Source organism: Argopecten irradians, chromosome 7, assembly GCF_041381155.1.
Source record: "Argopecten irradians isolate NY chromosome 7, Ai_NY, whole genome shotgun sequence".
Lineage (NCBI taxonomy): Eukaryota > Metazoa > Mollusca > Bivalvia > Pectinida > Pectinidae > Argopecten > Argopecten irradians.
In genome coordinates, this window is record NC_091140.1 from 23,802,450 (window position 1) to 23,818,668 (window position 16,219).

Below are 16,219 nucleotides of genomic sequence, written 5' to 3' on the forward strand. Positions count from 1 at the left end.
AATCTAGAAAATGTATTTAGACTACAGTAAACTGTGTACATGAGTCAGGAAGCTGCATGCATGAATGGTTTTCTGGTGTAACCACTGCACGTAACTGATATTCTGGTGAGTTTAAGAAAGCAGTGGTGTGCTTTCCATTGACAGGTACTACCTAAAATACCTACCTACGATTCAAAACAACCTTATTTTAATACTTCAATCGTGATTCTACAAATAATTCTCAATATAATTTAGGTTTATATAGTCGTAGAACGAAAGGGCATTTTCATTTGTCTTGTATTGATTAAAAAAAAAACATTTTTTTCTCTGATGCGAACTTTTATTATTCACATTAATCGTGGGAAGTTCATGTTAAAAGAAAAATATAGTTTTCAATGAAGAGTTTGTATTTAAAGATGCACCATCTCCGATAGAGCATAAACGATGTTCATCATTTCAACAATATTTTATGTTTAATCGTATGTATATATGTCTAATTAACACAATAAGTAATATAAAATAATTCATTTTGCTTTTGATGCATGCGCACTCAGTAGTTTATTTCATATAGGACATAGTGCCACGGACTATTTTCGGGATGCAATTAATTATTTTTAATATTTTTATCTTGAAATAACTTTAGAAGCTCAAACTTTTCCAAAGGTGTTAATGGTGTAAAGTAAGTATTTTTTTGTAACTGCAGTAAAATACTAAATCCTCTGTTCCTGTTTTTGCGAATGAAAAAATACCATTTGTCAGCGGTAGAGCATCTTTAATTAGTTTTATTGTGGAAAGTTTCGATGTTTTCTACACAGGTTGTAGCTACAAAAGGTTTTTTGATAGCCAGATCTTTACTATTGTTCAGTCAACGTACAAGCGTGTAGGGATCGGCAGGGGACTCGTATTTCAACACCAATTCTATCTACGAGGTACACATAGATTCGCTTGCCTAAAAGCTGGCAATGCAAGAGGATTTTATGCGTTACAACAATTTACCTGTATAGACAAGATGGCTCCTTCAAGTCAACGCGTATATGGTGTCGTCGCTTTCCTACTGGCATTTCTCGGTGAGTATTCTAAATCTGTGAACATATCTAATCATACAAGAAAAGCAGTTCATGGATAAGGAGTTTTTACAATAATTATTAGCTTACAGTCCACACTTAATCCGATGATTTATTGTTATTAATAATTGTGTCGTAATGTGTTTGCGAACGTAACTTCATACTTTTAGGAGAACAGGATGTAAATTATCAGTTAACAACATTTCCTTTATTATTTCAGTGTTAGATTTTTCTTTCTGTTGGACAAAGAAGTAATGCCCACAGTGTGGACAAAATATTGTCGAATATTCGAGGCGAATCTGCCCCTATATCAAGGCACAAAAAGAACAAATAAAATTGCATGTTAAGAACGGTCACAAATGTTCACAAAAGCAAAAACGTTGAACAAAGAAAAGAGTAAGGATCCGGTGTTATTTGTAATACAGCCGTTGATAATAATTCTTTAACTCATTTTTTTTTATTTCTATGTTGTATTTGTTTTTAAATAACTATACGTGTATATTAATCGCCTTTAATTGCAGTTTGTTGGCCCATTTTTTATTTCTTTGTTATAAATATTTTCAACCAATCAAATATTAATTGCCTTTATTTGCAGTAAAAGAAGCCGAATGTTGGACTTCCACCCACAGGTAAATTACCTCACACATTATCGAGACATTAGCGTAACGCCATGGGGACAACATCCGATTTTATAACATAACTGTTGGTGTTTCCTGAAGCGTAACTTCCTTTAATGAGTATATACGTCCATTAGAAGTTAAAACTAACTTTGCCAAATGCTAATGACAGGGAAAGTACTTTTTTCAGCTTTAGTAAATTTAGTTTATATAAACATACCTTGTTTATTCCTTAGCAGTAATCATATATATATAGCTCTTTATGTAGTGGTCTAAATGATTATTACTGTCAGGGGCTGTAGTGGCCGAGTGGTTAAGATATGGGACATATTACCACAAGTCCTCCACCTCTGGGTCGCAAGTTCGAATCCAATGTAGGGAAGTTGCCAGGCACTGACCGCTGGTCGATGGCTATCTGCACCAACAAACCTGGCATACCCTTACATGACCCTGGCTGTAAATAGGACGTTAATCTAATATAGCCCAAACCCTTTATCACTTTTTGTCAACACGGATAGTTTTATCAACAGTGCTTACAATGCCCCTGTGTTCCAAAAACGTGTTTATGTTCTGAGCATTATGTTCGAAAACATTATTTATCACAATTAAAAAAATCAAACAATTTCCGGACCTAGTCATCACTAAGTACAATACGGTAATAAGGTGATTTGTTGCGTCTTAACTTCACAAGTGATTTTTCTGTATTATTGTGTAATAGATATTGTACCTTTTTTTATCTAACCATCACTATATTTCACACTGTTTCAGCTACGCGGCAGCTTGAGGTGTTTCTGTAATTATGACCATTCTCTGCATAATTCGTATTTGCCTTTGTAACCGAAGATGGAATCCCAATAACGAACGACCACCCAGGCGTAAGTATCCATCTATATCTGTATGGTCAATCTCGGTCCCAAATGCAAATCTCACAGTCGTTCATTTATCCCTGAGTATTTTGGGTCCCATTTGCTGCAGTATCATGAATATTCTTCTCTGAGCCCCATTTAAATTGATTGTTACTTGGTCTCTCCTAACAAGAGTTATTATTGATGAACCGCAACTAATGCGGTCTATATAGGTAACAAACGTCAGTGCGATAAGTTAACAATGAAATGTTGCTTACATATGTGTCTTACACTTTTCAATTGACACCAAGACACAGACACATTAAATACGTTTCTCTATTTTATGTTTTTTGAACTATTCTCGAATCAGAAATTACTAAACTGGTATCTGTAAACGAATACTTTGACAACAAAATCTAAAATGTGTCATATCTGCTATGGTGATAGCATCATACTGAATACTTTATAGCTGGAATTCCTATATAATTCTAACTCGTAGTATTATATTGGTCCCGACATTAGATACCTCCACACACTGGCAACCTGAAGTGTAACATTTGATTATGTTTGACTGTATTTTTGTTGAGTATATATTGATTCAGTACATCTTTCTACTATTTTACAGAGTTGGTGGTCATACCGGGAACCAGCAACCCAGCCAACCCCTACAACGCCGGGTATGACCAGGCCGGGAGAATCAGAACCATGGGTATACCACCTTCTTATGTACGATCCATGAATGGAAGTACCCCGGGAATTCACCCTTCTTATGACAGACCCCGCACTGGCAGTGCCCCGGGAATTCCTCCAACTAATGGCCAGATTGTCAAGCCTACCACTCCTGGCAATCCGTCGCCATCAGATCCTTACAACACTGGGTACGATCAGCCACGTTAAGTGTCGTGGAGTTCCAGGAATGTCGCCGACAGGTCTTAATGTAAATAGTATGAATGCTTCACTTTATAATAGCATTTAAATCCTTTGTTGTTCAGAGTTAAAAAGTGTACCTGTATACCCTAATCTATGATATTAATACTTATTGCGCCTGTAATATAGCACGAGACCTGACTGGCTTGTCTCAAATTATTATGAATGATGATCAATGCATCTGAATAGCATTTCATTTAATTTCAATTCCCCTTTCTATTTTGATAAATTATTATTTAGAACAGAAATTCTTGCCATCTAATTATAATTATCACCTAAATAGATTATTGGTATCACCAAAGAGTTATTGTGTTCCTGTCAGTGCTTGTCTTCTACATCTGTCTTATCATTGAGAATTAATAAAGGGGTCACCAAGGAGATAAAATTATTTATGCATTACTGAGGGGTTCCTTTCTTCCTTTGGGGGTAAAATGTCTTTTAGGTCTCATGCATTATTTTGTATGATAGTTGTAATATGAACACCATTCTAATTAACTGAGAGACAAATACTAATTGTAATAATTATATACTATTATTAACCTGTATTAAATTAGATCAAATTATGAATTCAATGACTATATATACTCTATATTTCCATTTCATACTTATATTGTATTTACCATAAAAATTCAAACCACTTTCTTCCTTTATTTTAACTTAATATAAATATATTATACTAAAACATTTTTGAAATAGATGTATGCAATACCGCACTGCAATGGAGAACTGTTTAAGTGTACTCACAAAATATATATTAGTTTTTCAAAATAATTAAGAGTTTTAATCGAGAAAAATTGAATTGGGCAAAATAATATTTGCAGTAATATCTGACAAGTTAATGACAAGCCGAAATACTGCGAAGTTGAGAATTTCTTATTAAGAGCTTAAGGGTTATAATCTGTTATATCATTCACCAGACATATTGGAGTATAGTAATATTGTCAGATCTAGATGTAATTAATCATTGTAATACGAATGTATAAAGTAAAATCAAATTTCATAAGTCACGCTGCCTGTCACGGTTGTCAGTAGATTTACCTCCCTTCATTTGAATTATGTTATAAAGTTTATCCAATGCTTACGCGATATTTTCATCGATTTAAAAATTTGTGGAAACATTTCATGATAATAATTCAATTAAATTCTTCAGTAAGCATTATTTAAAACAATATCCATACTTTGTATTGAGGAGTTGTAGGTCCTGCCGATGCTAGATGTTTATTCATACAATTACTATCTAGAACATACATACTACTGCTTTAGTTGTAGATATTTAGGGTTTAGAAGAGTCTGGCTGATCACTTTTATCAGTGTTATTTCCTTGAATAATGGATACGACCAATGTAATTATTTTATGTAGTTTATTTTTGCAAAGTAAAAATTACAGCACGTTTTTTAACTGAAGATCAAAGCTGTGAGTCTGAGCGTACAATGCGTTGTTATCATTAGTGATCTTTGTGAACCTGGCTGTTTATAAGAAACAAAAAAATATAAATAAACTGAAAAATCTGGATAAAATATATATGTATAATGTCGCTTTTAACAATCTGTCTAAAATCATGTAAATAAATGATTTTGCTGAAGATTAATTATACGGGTTTTTTTTCAAACTTATTGATATTTTATTCAGTTCCATATAATCGTCGTAACAAGCATTGCTGCCACAAAAAAGGAACTCCAGATCAAATTTACAAAATATTATATTTTTATTCAACAAAAGGATATTGGATTGAAAAAAATAAGCTTACTCTTTAAGTTGGAATTTTACATTACTCAGAGACATATCTGACTTACTGTATATTTCGACTGCATCAGTCTGTGTAGTGAGTCGTGGTCAGTCTGTGTAGTGAGAAGTGGTCAGTCTGTGTAGTGAGTCGTGGTCAGTCTGTGTAGTGAGTCGTGGTCAGTACCACGTCCCTAGTATGTGTAAAACGGGTAAATAATTGGACAACAGAATGAAAGATCACTTGACCTGTTCGAAAGCTACCGTGGGTGATATAATTCTCTGAGTTATGGAAAATTCTAACTTTAAATCTTATCATTGTTTACGTATACTGTATACACCTGAATTTATATTTATGAGATAATGCTGCGCTTACTTGAGGTTTAAGACTCTGTGAATTAAATTCAGTCAAGTTGTATTGTTGTAAATTTTGTTTTGGCTATTTTATTACCAAAGACAGAATATGAAAAAAATCATAAGTCATATTATCATATGTTTAATACCTGTTGCCATGACTACCTATAATAAGTCGGTTTTGTTCAGATAGATCCAGGTTTCACTGTTGGTGTTGGCTTGACAAATCAGAGAGTGTCGCTGATAGTTGACGGACAGACACTTTGTTCTCACCACACATTGCTTTCCGCACTGAATTGGACCCATCGAATCCATTTTCTGATAAACTGATCTGTCCAGTCGTCCGGGTAACTGTGTGTCCACCTATAACCTATATTTTTATGTTGTTTTTAGTGCAACTTTGTTTAGTTCCATAAAATCTTCGTTACAGGCATTGCTGCCACCAAAACGGAACTCCAGATCAAACATTTTATTTGTATTTATCAATAGTATGTGGAATTGAAAAACAAGCTTAAAATTTATGTGAGTTACCTCCCAAACTGGACCCGATTTGGCCTAGATCTGTAAGTTGTATATCTGGCGATTAACAATTATTGTAATAACTTGTTTTTATCACAATCACGTTCTAACCAAATCCATTATACATCTATAGATGCTGGATCTCTGTCTGAGCATTACAGTTGGAATTTTACATTACTCAGAGAAGTTTATTACTCTATATTTTGACTGTATCGCAGAGTCTTTGTCAGCCGATTGTGGTACTGAGAAGTGGTCAGTCTGTGTAGTGACAAGCGGTTAGTATGAGTACTGAGAAGTGGTCAGTCTGTGTAGTGACAAGCGGTTAGTATGAGTACTAGAAGTGGTCAGTCTGAATTAGTGACAAGCGGTTAGTATGAGTACTAGAAGTGGTCAGTCTGAATTAGTGAGAAGTGGTCAGACCTTGTGAGAATTGGCCAGTCTGTGAAGTGAGAAGTGGCCAGTCTGTGCAGTGAGAATTGGTCAGTCTGTGTAGTGAGAAGGGGTCAGTCCTTGTACAAAGAAGTGGTCAGTCTGTGAAGTGAGAAGTGGTCAGTGCTGTGTAGTACCACGTCCTTAGTATTTGTTAAACTGGTAAAACAGTTGACATTAGAAAGGAAGAACACTTGATCAATTCGAAAAATACTATGAGTAAAATAATTCTCTGAGTAATGGAAAATTGTAACTTTATTTTTTCATTGTTTACGTATATTGTCTACACCACAAGCATTTGCAGTTATGATATAAAGTTGTTGTAAAAAGTATAATGGAGTAGTGTTACTCTGGTTAAGAAAGAGTTGTTAAGAAATACATCGACTCTAAACTATCAGCGACAGCTGAACACATATTAAGTTTAGATGTGGTAAACCTCAAGAAGCAAGTTTAACAAACGAGATTATACTACTGCCGAGATTGACATCATACATGTTAACCAATAACAAAGAATTAATAAGGCCCTGGATACAGCAAATCGCAACGAAAAGTACTCAAGAAAAGACAATATACGTATTAGAAGTGTACAAGAGCAGAGAACAGAACACATGAGGTGTTACTCCCGACTAGAAGTATGGCAGCAACTCATCAAGCTTTATTTCCCCCGTTTGAGGATATTGAATACAATCAAATCTACAAAAATATAAAGAAAGGATACTGAAAATAAAAGTTAAATAGGTCGGAGCTCGCTGCTGGAATATACAACTTATGAATAAGTTATATAGCCGCACAGTTCAGTAACGTTGGTTAACCTCAATGGTTCACAAAAGGCATCGCGTAACACGTACAACATATTGGATTGACTTTATAAAGAATTGTCTTTGGTCTGCAACACTGGTGAAGGGGATTCCTGTACTGGCTCCTAAAAGACTACGGGTGAAGGAGGAATGAATACAATGACAGTGTGGCCGTTGATAGTGCCAACTGGGATTTCATTAATAACGAATTACAATCAATAGACTGGGATACTCTAATTGGCCATTCAAATGATGTTAATGACATAAATGAAAAATTTCTTCAAATTCTTAATGATGTTATTGACAAATATATTCCTTGCAAAACAGTTACAATTCGCCCATCTGATAAACTGTGGATAACTTATGAAATTAGGCTATGTCTTAGGGAAAAAAACAGAATTCACAGGAAAACATGTAATAGAAATCAAGTTCAGGACTGGGAAGCATTTAGGGAAATTCGGAATATATCTATCGATCTTATAAGAAAAGCTGGAACTAATTATATTACTAAACTACAAAACTCTCTAATTGATAAATCCATCCTTCCAGGTAAGATGTGGAGAATAACCAAATCAATTTCTTCATAAATTATAAAGTTAAATTATAAAGTTAAAAAGTCAACACCTTTAAAAGTTAATAATAAAATTTTAATCCATCCATTAGTGAAAGCTGATGCCTTTAATAATTTTTTCATCTCAATATCTAACTATATAGATGATACTCATCAACAGGATTTACCTCCCCTTAATCATGTAAAACTGTCTGATGTTACAATTACTGACTCTGACATTATAGACCAGATTCAAATCATTAATAAAAAATAAACCAGCTGGACCAGATGGAATAGCCCCTAAATTTATGAAATATATATGCCCTTCTATAATTAGACCCTAAAATATTCTTTTTAATAAAACTATTACTACTGGAAGCGTTCCTATTACTTGGAAGAGATCAAATGTTACAGCTATTTATAAAGGTAAAGGTGATACCTCCGATACAACTAATTACAGGCCAATTGCGATAACCTCAGTATTCTCCAAGATTATAGAAAAAGATATTTTTAAATATGTCTTTCATTTCATCACTAAACATCAAGTCATAAGTAAACACCAATCAGGGTTTCAGAGAGGCGACTCGACAGTCAATCAACTTTTATCCATTTACGATACAAAAACAAAAAAAATTGATAATGGTAAAGGTATTAGATTTGTGTTTTTAGATATTAGTAAAGCCTTCAACACCGTTTGGCATAAAGGCCTCCTATATAAACTTAGAAAATACAGAATATCTGATAAAGTCTATAAATGGTTCGAAAGTTATCTAACTGATAGATCCCAAAGAGTAGTGTTAGAAGGTTATAGTTCTTCTTCAAACATATATCAGCTGGTGTACCCCAAGGCTCAGTCTTGGGGCCATTCCTCTTTTTGTTATTTATAAATGATATTACAAATGAAGTTTCTTCAAACATTAAGTTATTTGCAGATGACACATCACTATATGTTATTATTGATAATGACCCAGTCACTGCAGCTGATCAGCTACATGATGACCTCAACTCAATAAATGGGCTAAAACATGGCAAATTAATTTAATGCTAACAAAACAGTAGGTCTCAATATTACAAGAAGGAATCTTAATCATCCTGATGTCATATTTATTAATTTTATCATTGATGAACACGACTGTCATAGGCACCTGGGCTTAAACTTCAATACAACAGGAACATGGGATAACCATATTCATTATATTCAAAACAAAGTCTATCAAAGATTAAATATACTTTGAATGCGTAAGCATAAAATTGATCGCAAATCCCTTGAAATTATATATAAAAGTGTTATACGACCTATTTTGGAATATGCTGATATAGTATGGAAAAATTGCACAATGTATCTTTCCAATGAAATTGAAAAAATACAGATTGAAGCACGTATGAGGAGAGGTACATCTCATTAGAAACTATATTCTGAAACAAATATTGACTCTCTAATTACTAGAAGAAACAAACACTGTTTGATCCAACTGTATAAAATTATCAATCGCATGACTCCTGACTATCTATATGAAATAATTTCACCCTATATAAACAACAATAACAACAATTATAGATTGCGTGCCCATATATATTTTAATGTCCCGTTCGCACGCACTAACTGTTATAAAATTAGCTTTTTTTCTAGCACAATGAACATATGGAATCAGTTAGATGAACATATTATTAATTCACAATCTATATCAATATTTAAAAATAAAGTTGATAAACTCACTACAACTCTGTCTGTTGTTAGTGTGGTTTTTACATAATGTTCCCCCCGATCTATTAACATATTGGTGACTTACTCCTAGGTACGATATTTTCACATAGTTTCATCCGTGATCGCTTGTGACTTTCTACGTTCTGACAAGCACGTGCACGTGCTCGTGTTCTATAATTTCTAACCAGACGGTTTGATAAACATACCATTTATTGTTTCTCTTCTGAGTCATTGATTATCAATTTATGATAGATGTTGTTTCTTAATTTTTATAAGATCATTTGTTAATATGTTAGTCTATTTTCTTACTAATGCATACTGAATCCATGCCTTATATGAATGGGTTTTTTTTCTTCTAGATTATCTAGTCATTTGTGTCAATCAGATGCTCGATTGTTTACATGAGTGACCTAGTTTTTGTGCCCCAATAGAAGGATAGACCTGTCATCCAGGAAGTTATTCTGTTTGTAGGCCTATGTGTATGTTCTCTGCCTTTTATAGGTTTCATGTTTTATATCATGAGCTAAATGTTTACATATGTTTATAAGGCCAATGCACAGCTTTGCTGTTTACATATTCTGACTCCGGGTGCACAGTCTCTATTACCGTAATCTAACTAGCGCGCCAACGTAGAGATGTGTGACTGATGTTACTTTAAAGTACGTATACATTTCAACTGTTACTAGTCTATTATCATAGTTCCTCACTATATACATATACTGATATATATTAATTGATATATACTTACATGCTATTTTCTGAATCATGGTTTTATACCTAAAATAATTATCAGACCAATCTTTCTCATCACCATATGAATTATTCTGCTCGTACACTGTATGTATCATAAAAATTATATCAATTGTATAAACTAGTCATATCAGCGAGTTCATTTTCCATTATTTGACCATGTCCAATGAAATGACAAGACTTCTACCTACCTCTATAGCCATATAAATTATATGACTTCGGTAAATTATAAATACAAGAAAGACAATTCGTAATAACTGTATTCTTGGTATATTTCTGAAACTGTTTACAACATTGTATGCATATGTTCTAAATGTTTCCTACATGTGCATCATCAAGTCATCTATCATTATAATTAGCTATTGTTAAGTTTAAATCTAATGCCATTAATTAATTAACTCCATAGTGTTTAATCCTGTTTAAGGATTTTGTACTTCATATTGTTTGAACTTTTGTGCTTTAACTTTTTCTTTTATTGATTTTGTGTTTTTTGCCTTATTTTTTGTTGTTGTGGTGTTTTTTTTATTTTTTTGTTTTTTTTCTTCTTTTTCGCTTATTTTTCCTTGTCGTAAGTTGTTGTGAATGTTCTCTCAATTTAGCAATGTTCTTCATAGCTACAAGTATAAGAATGTTTGGTTTGAAAGTGTACCTTTACTCAGTGTTCATACATGTACTTATTTATATTCCATTATAATTGATAATACCAGCTACTGCTTAAATATTTTGTTACTGTTATTACTATCAGCAGGTGATATCCATGTTAACCCTGGTCCTAACCACATTATCAATGATAGGTATTTAACTGGAAATCTGTCTATTCTTCATCTAAATATTCGGAATAAACTTGACTTAATTGAAAGTGAGTATTTAGATACTGATATTCTCTGTTTTACAGAATCTCACCTTAATAATTCAATCAACGATAAAGATCTGCACCTTAAGTCTCATCCCACCCTTTTCAGAAGTGATAGAACTGGTAGACCTGGTGGTGGAATTATTATATACACTTAAAACACTAAAAACAATGTACATGCTGTTCGTAGACCTGATCTTGAGTCTGTCAACTTAGAAACTCTGGTGCTTGAACTAAAAACAGCTAATAAAAAATTCTTCTGTGCTGTATATATAGACCACCTAACTCACCCGCTGAATACTGGAACCAGTTTGATACCTTTTAAAATAGATACCCTGTCTAATGAGAACTGTAACTTGACATGCTGTCCCTTTCTCCTACCTCCCATCTTACTCGTATCCTATCTAAGTACCAGCTTCACAGTTTAATAAATTCTGCAACCAGAGTAACACCTACTTCTGTTTCCTGCATTGATATATTTTATGTAAACAATCCTAACATTATAGAGTTCTGAAATATTATCACCATTGTGTAGTGACCATTGTCCAATCAGTATTAATGTTTGTTTTTAAACTTTTAAAGAGAAGTCGTATAAACGTATTATTCATAAGTTCAATGAAGCTAATTGGACTGAAATGAATCGCTCTCTTTCGTCAGTTGACTGGCAGGCTCTTATTGACCCTAATGATAATGTTGATGATATTAATAATCTTATAATTGATAAAATCCTTAGTTTAGCTGCCTTGCATATTCCTGTCAAAGTAATTAGAATTCGTCCTAATGATAAACCATGGATGACCCAGGAAATAAGGAGAAATTTGAGGGTTAAAAAAATTACTTAAGAAAGCAAGATCTACTAATAGGGAGAATGACTGGCTCAAATTTAGGATTGCACGTAATGATGTTATTGATCTGATAAGACAGGCAAAACAAAACTATTTAAATAAATTACAAAATACCCTATCTGACAAGTCAATTCCGCCTGGTAAATGGTGGCGTATTGCCAAGTCTATTAGTAACTTCTCTAATAAGTCTTCTTCTTCACAACCTTTTAAAATTGGTGGTAATATAATTATTCATCCTATGGACAAAGCAGAGGCATTAAATAACTTCTTCTGTTCTATCTCAAATTCCACAGCTGAAGTTGATGATTCTGATCCTGACTTACCTCCCCTTAGTCACCTTAATTTTTCCGATATCAACATTACTGATCAAGATGTCTTAGATCAAATTAACCTAATAAAACTTAACAAGCCTGCTGGACCTGATAATGTTTCTCTTACAATTATAAAAAAATCTTGCACCTTCTATACTTACACCTCTGAAATTACTTTTTCAGAAAACTATTTTAACTGGTAAGGTACCACACTCTTGGAAATCCTCAAATGTTACTGCTATTTATAAAGGTAAATGTTCTGTTGATGATCCCAGTAACTACAGACCTATTGCTATTACTTCCTGTCTAAGTAAATTATTAGAAAAAATGTTTTTTAAATATGTATTTAACTTTGTAACGAAACATCATATCATAAGTGAGATTCAGTCTGGATTTCAACGTAGGGATTCAACTGTCAATCAACTTATTTCTATTTATGATGTTATTTCCAAAAACTTAGATAATGGTAAATTATTAAAATATTAGATTAGTCTTTTGAGATATTAGTAAGGCTTTTGATAGGGTATGGCACAAAGGACTTCTTTATAAACTTAAAAAATATGGTATTTCTGGCAATCTTTACAAATGGTTTGAGAGCTATTTATCTGACAGGAAACAACGAGTTATCTTTGAAGGCTATATGTCCAATTTTAAATCCATTTCTGCTGGTGTTCCCCAAGGCTCTGTTCTTGGTCCTTTCCTTTTTCTTCTTTTTATTAATGACATCACTCATGAAATTAATACTAACGTAAAACTTTTTGCTGATGATACATCACTTTATGTTATAGCTGATGAAGATGTTATTACCCCAACTAATGATCTCAACGATGACTTAGAATCCATTTGTAATTGGGCTAAACTTTGGAAAATTCATTTTAATCCACAGAAAATTGTTGCTTTATCTGTTTCAAGGAAAAAGAGATACCATCCACCACTTATCTTTAATAATCAAATAATTAATGAACATGTTTTCCACAAACATCTTGGTGTTATTTTTCATTCAAATGGAAGCTGGGGTGATGATATTAAATATATATATGATACTTCTTGTAAAAGACTAAATATCTTGCGCATGCTTAAACACTAAATTGACAGGAAATCGTTGGAATCTTTATATCTCTCTTTCATCCGCCCCATCTTAGAATATGCCTCTTCTGTGTGGGATAACTGTAATATTGGAGACGAAAAACTTCTTGAATCTGTCCAAATTGATGCAATAAAAATTATTACTGGCCTCAGAAGTGGAACGTCTCATCAAATACTATATTATGAATCTGGGTTTGAAAAATTAAAAGATAGACGTAATAGACATAAACTCATTTTAATGTACAAAATAATAACTCACTTAACAGCTGACTATCTATATCACACTATTGAACCCTATATTAATAATAATGTTAATCACCGACTTCGCACTAATAGATTCTTTAATATTCCTCCATCCAGAACATGCACCTATGACCGTAGTTTCTTTCCCGATACAATGCGCCTATGGAATAATCTTGACCATTCTATTACCTCATCCCCTACTCTTAGTACTTTTAAAAAGAATTTAAATAAAACTCAAACACACTCTAATAGTAATGCTGTTAACTTCACCTCCTGTAATCCAAGAAAATTTAATATAATACTATGTCAATTACGTAATAATGCGAGCAATCTAAACTTTGACAAATATAAAGACCACCTTATTGATGACCCTGCTTGTTCCTGTGGCGCTGCTTGTGAAAATGCTGATCACTATTTTTTTTCTTCTGTCCTCTTTTTACTGACTCCAGACACTTTATTACTAACATTGCTAATCATTTCAATCATATCTCTTCTAAACTATTAACATCTGGTGATATCCAATTATCTATTGAAGAGAATCAATTCATCCTTTCTAATGTGAATAATTATATCTCTGCCACTAACAGATTCAATTAATCCTAGCTTTCCTGTAAATTTGTTATTTAGTCATATACTTACTATAAATATACATATTTATGAATATCATATATTAATCTTCTTGATGTAATTTTAATCTTATATCTTTAATCGATGAATCTGAGTATAGCTACACTATGTGTGTATGTGTGTGAGAGAGGGGTATGTATGTGATTGTTTATATGTATATATTCACTTACATTAATCCTGTAATATTGTCTATTTATGTTTGTAAATATGTATGCAATGTAACCTCCGGGACGGGAGATGACTTATATAGGCTTGCCTGTTGTCAGATCCCTTTAATATTTGTTATTAATAAAATATGTTGAAATGAAAATCTATTAACATAGTACTGTGTCAACTCAGACAAGGAGTTAATAACCTTAATTATGATAGATTTAGTGATAATCTAATTGACAGTGCTCAATGTGATTATGGTTATCATACTGAAGACATTAACCATTTTTTCTTCTTTTGCCCACTTTTTAATCTCTGTAGACATTTTTTTTATACTTGATCTTAAACAGAATTGGCTATATCTCAGCTGACATTCTAACTAAAGGTAGTCTTCTACTTTCTGATGATGATAACAAATATGTCCTAGATAATGTGTCCAAATATATAATACATACAAAAAGACTATTGTGATATAACTTACATGATGATATATTCAGTCATATATTTATCTATTAATTAATAATCACATTTAATAACAAATTATTTATACAGTACATCTTCCCATATAATTAACTATCTTTACGCAAATTCAAATGCTCCCTTATTAATTAATATAATTCAAAGGGTAGGAACGTGATAATTATATATTATATTAATTAATTTGTAATTTGATGTTTAATTTGAATTTATAATATGTTGTACATTACTGGAAGAGGGAAAGGGTTGATATAGGCACTGCCTGTTACCCAATCCCATTGTGTATAATTTATATATACAATAAAATATTTTGAATTGAATTGAAATTGTAGCCGTGCATCGACTACCCAGTACACGTGGTACATGCTCACCGCGCCCAGTGATGGTCATTATTTTTAATAGTGACATGAAAATTTTATAGAAAAAATAAGCATTCACTTGTGCAATCTTGATTGATAATTACCAAATAAAGTGAAACTTTCGCACAATATGGTATTACAATAACTAATAACGTACATTGTATATACTTAATCAATATCTACTATTAATCAAAGAATTGTATTCAGTGTCAACAACTCGTGTCCATTCGGTGTGCTACCCACAAGGTGATGCAATATCGCCAATACACTTTTCGTGTGTTGATTTTTGGTGCAACTTTCTTTTTAAATCCATTGAAGGACGGTACAATGGAAATTCAAGCACTGGACCCACTGGAATTTATTGTTTACGTAGTTTGATTGTTTTGTTTTTTTTTGTTTTTTTTTTCAAAGGGATTGGAATCAAATCAATTTGTGAAACTTATAAGTAGACCAATCATATCTAGGAGAGGATACATGTTTGTGTATGAAGACAAAACTTTTGCAATAATCGGAAATACTCCCCTTTGTGTTCTATCAATTTTTTCTTGAGTTTATTGTTTACGTAGTTTGATTGGGGTTTTTTCAAAGGGATTGGAATCAAATCAATTTGTGAAACTTATAAGTAGAGTAATCATGTCTAGGAGAGGATACATGTTTGTGTATGAAGACAAAACTTTTTCAATAATAGGAAAATTCACAGTTTGATTTTTTATTTGTCAAATTTGGATATTTTTACAAAGACTTTTTTGACAAATTTTTGTCCAAATTTTACGTTATTCGCACTAAAACGGGAAGACACCTTTATTTCTATATAATTCAATTTCGCTTGTAACAGGCATTGTCATTGGCTTAAAATCTTACTTTATCAACCCATAAAGGACAAAACTGGCGTTGCCGTTCATAACGTTGCTTCTGATTGGCTGAGACGACGGCGTAATAATTTCATAGATAAAAGAGTCCCATGATAGATTTTAAATACAAAAGAGATTAACTTTAGTAAATTGGATTA

The 16,219-nt window shown here is 32.6% G+C and overlaps 2 protein-coding genes across 3 annotated transcripts in view; both read left to right on the forward strand.

Moving 5' to 3' along the window:
- Positions 1-904: 904 nt before the first annotated feature.
- Positions 905-5,021, forward strand: LOC138327912 (uncharacterized). The gene is made up of 4 exons (XM_069274366.1): positions 905-1,046; positions 1,639-1,672; positions 2,429-2,535; positions 3,131-5,021. The coding sequence occupies exons 3-4, from the start codon at positions 2,460-2,462 to the stop codon at positions 3,400-3,402; spliced, it is 348 nt and encodes a 115-aa protein (XP_069130467.1). The 5' UTR covers positions 905-1,046; positions 1,639-1,672; positions 2,429-2,459; the 3' UTR covers positions 3,403-5,021.
- Positions 5,022-5,172: 151 nt separating this feature from the next.
- The window catches only part of LOC138327911 (complement decay-accelerating factor-like), a 35,410-nt gene continuing 24,363 nt past the window's right edge, over positions 5,173-16,219 (forward strand). For both annotated transcript variants that reach the window (XM_069274364.1, XM_069274365.1), the window contains exon 1: positions 5,173-10,168. The gene's annotated coding sequence lies outside the window, so the exon portion shown is untranslated. The remainder of the gene's footprint in view (positions 10,169-16,219) is intronic.

Bases quoted from the DNA above. Each gene is read 5' to 3' on its own strand.
- LOC138327912 (XM_069274366.1), top strand. From the start codon at position 2,460: ATGACCATTCTCTGCATAATTCGTATTTGCCTTTGTAACCGAAGATGG. The intron at 2,536-3,130 runs GTAAGTATCCAT...ACTATTTTACAG, and splicing joins TAACGAACGACCACCCAGGC to AGTTGGTGGTCATACCGGGA.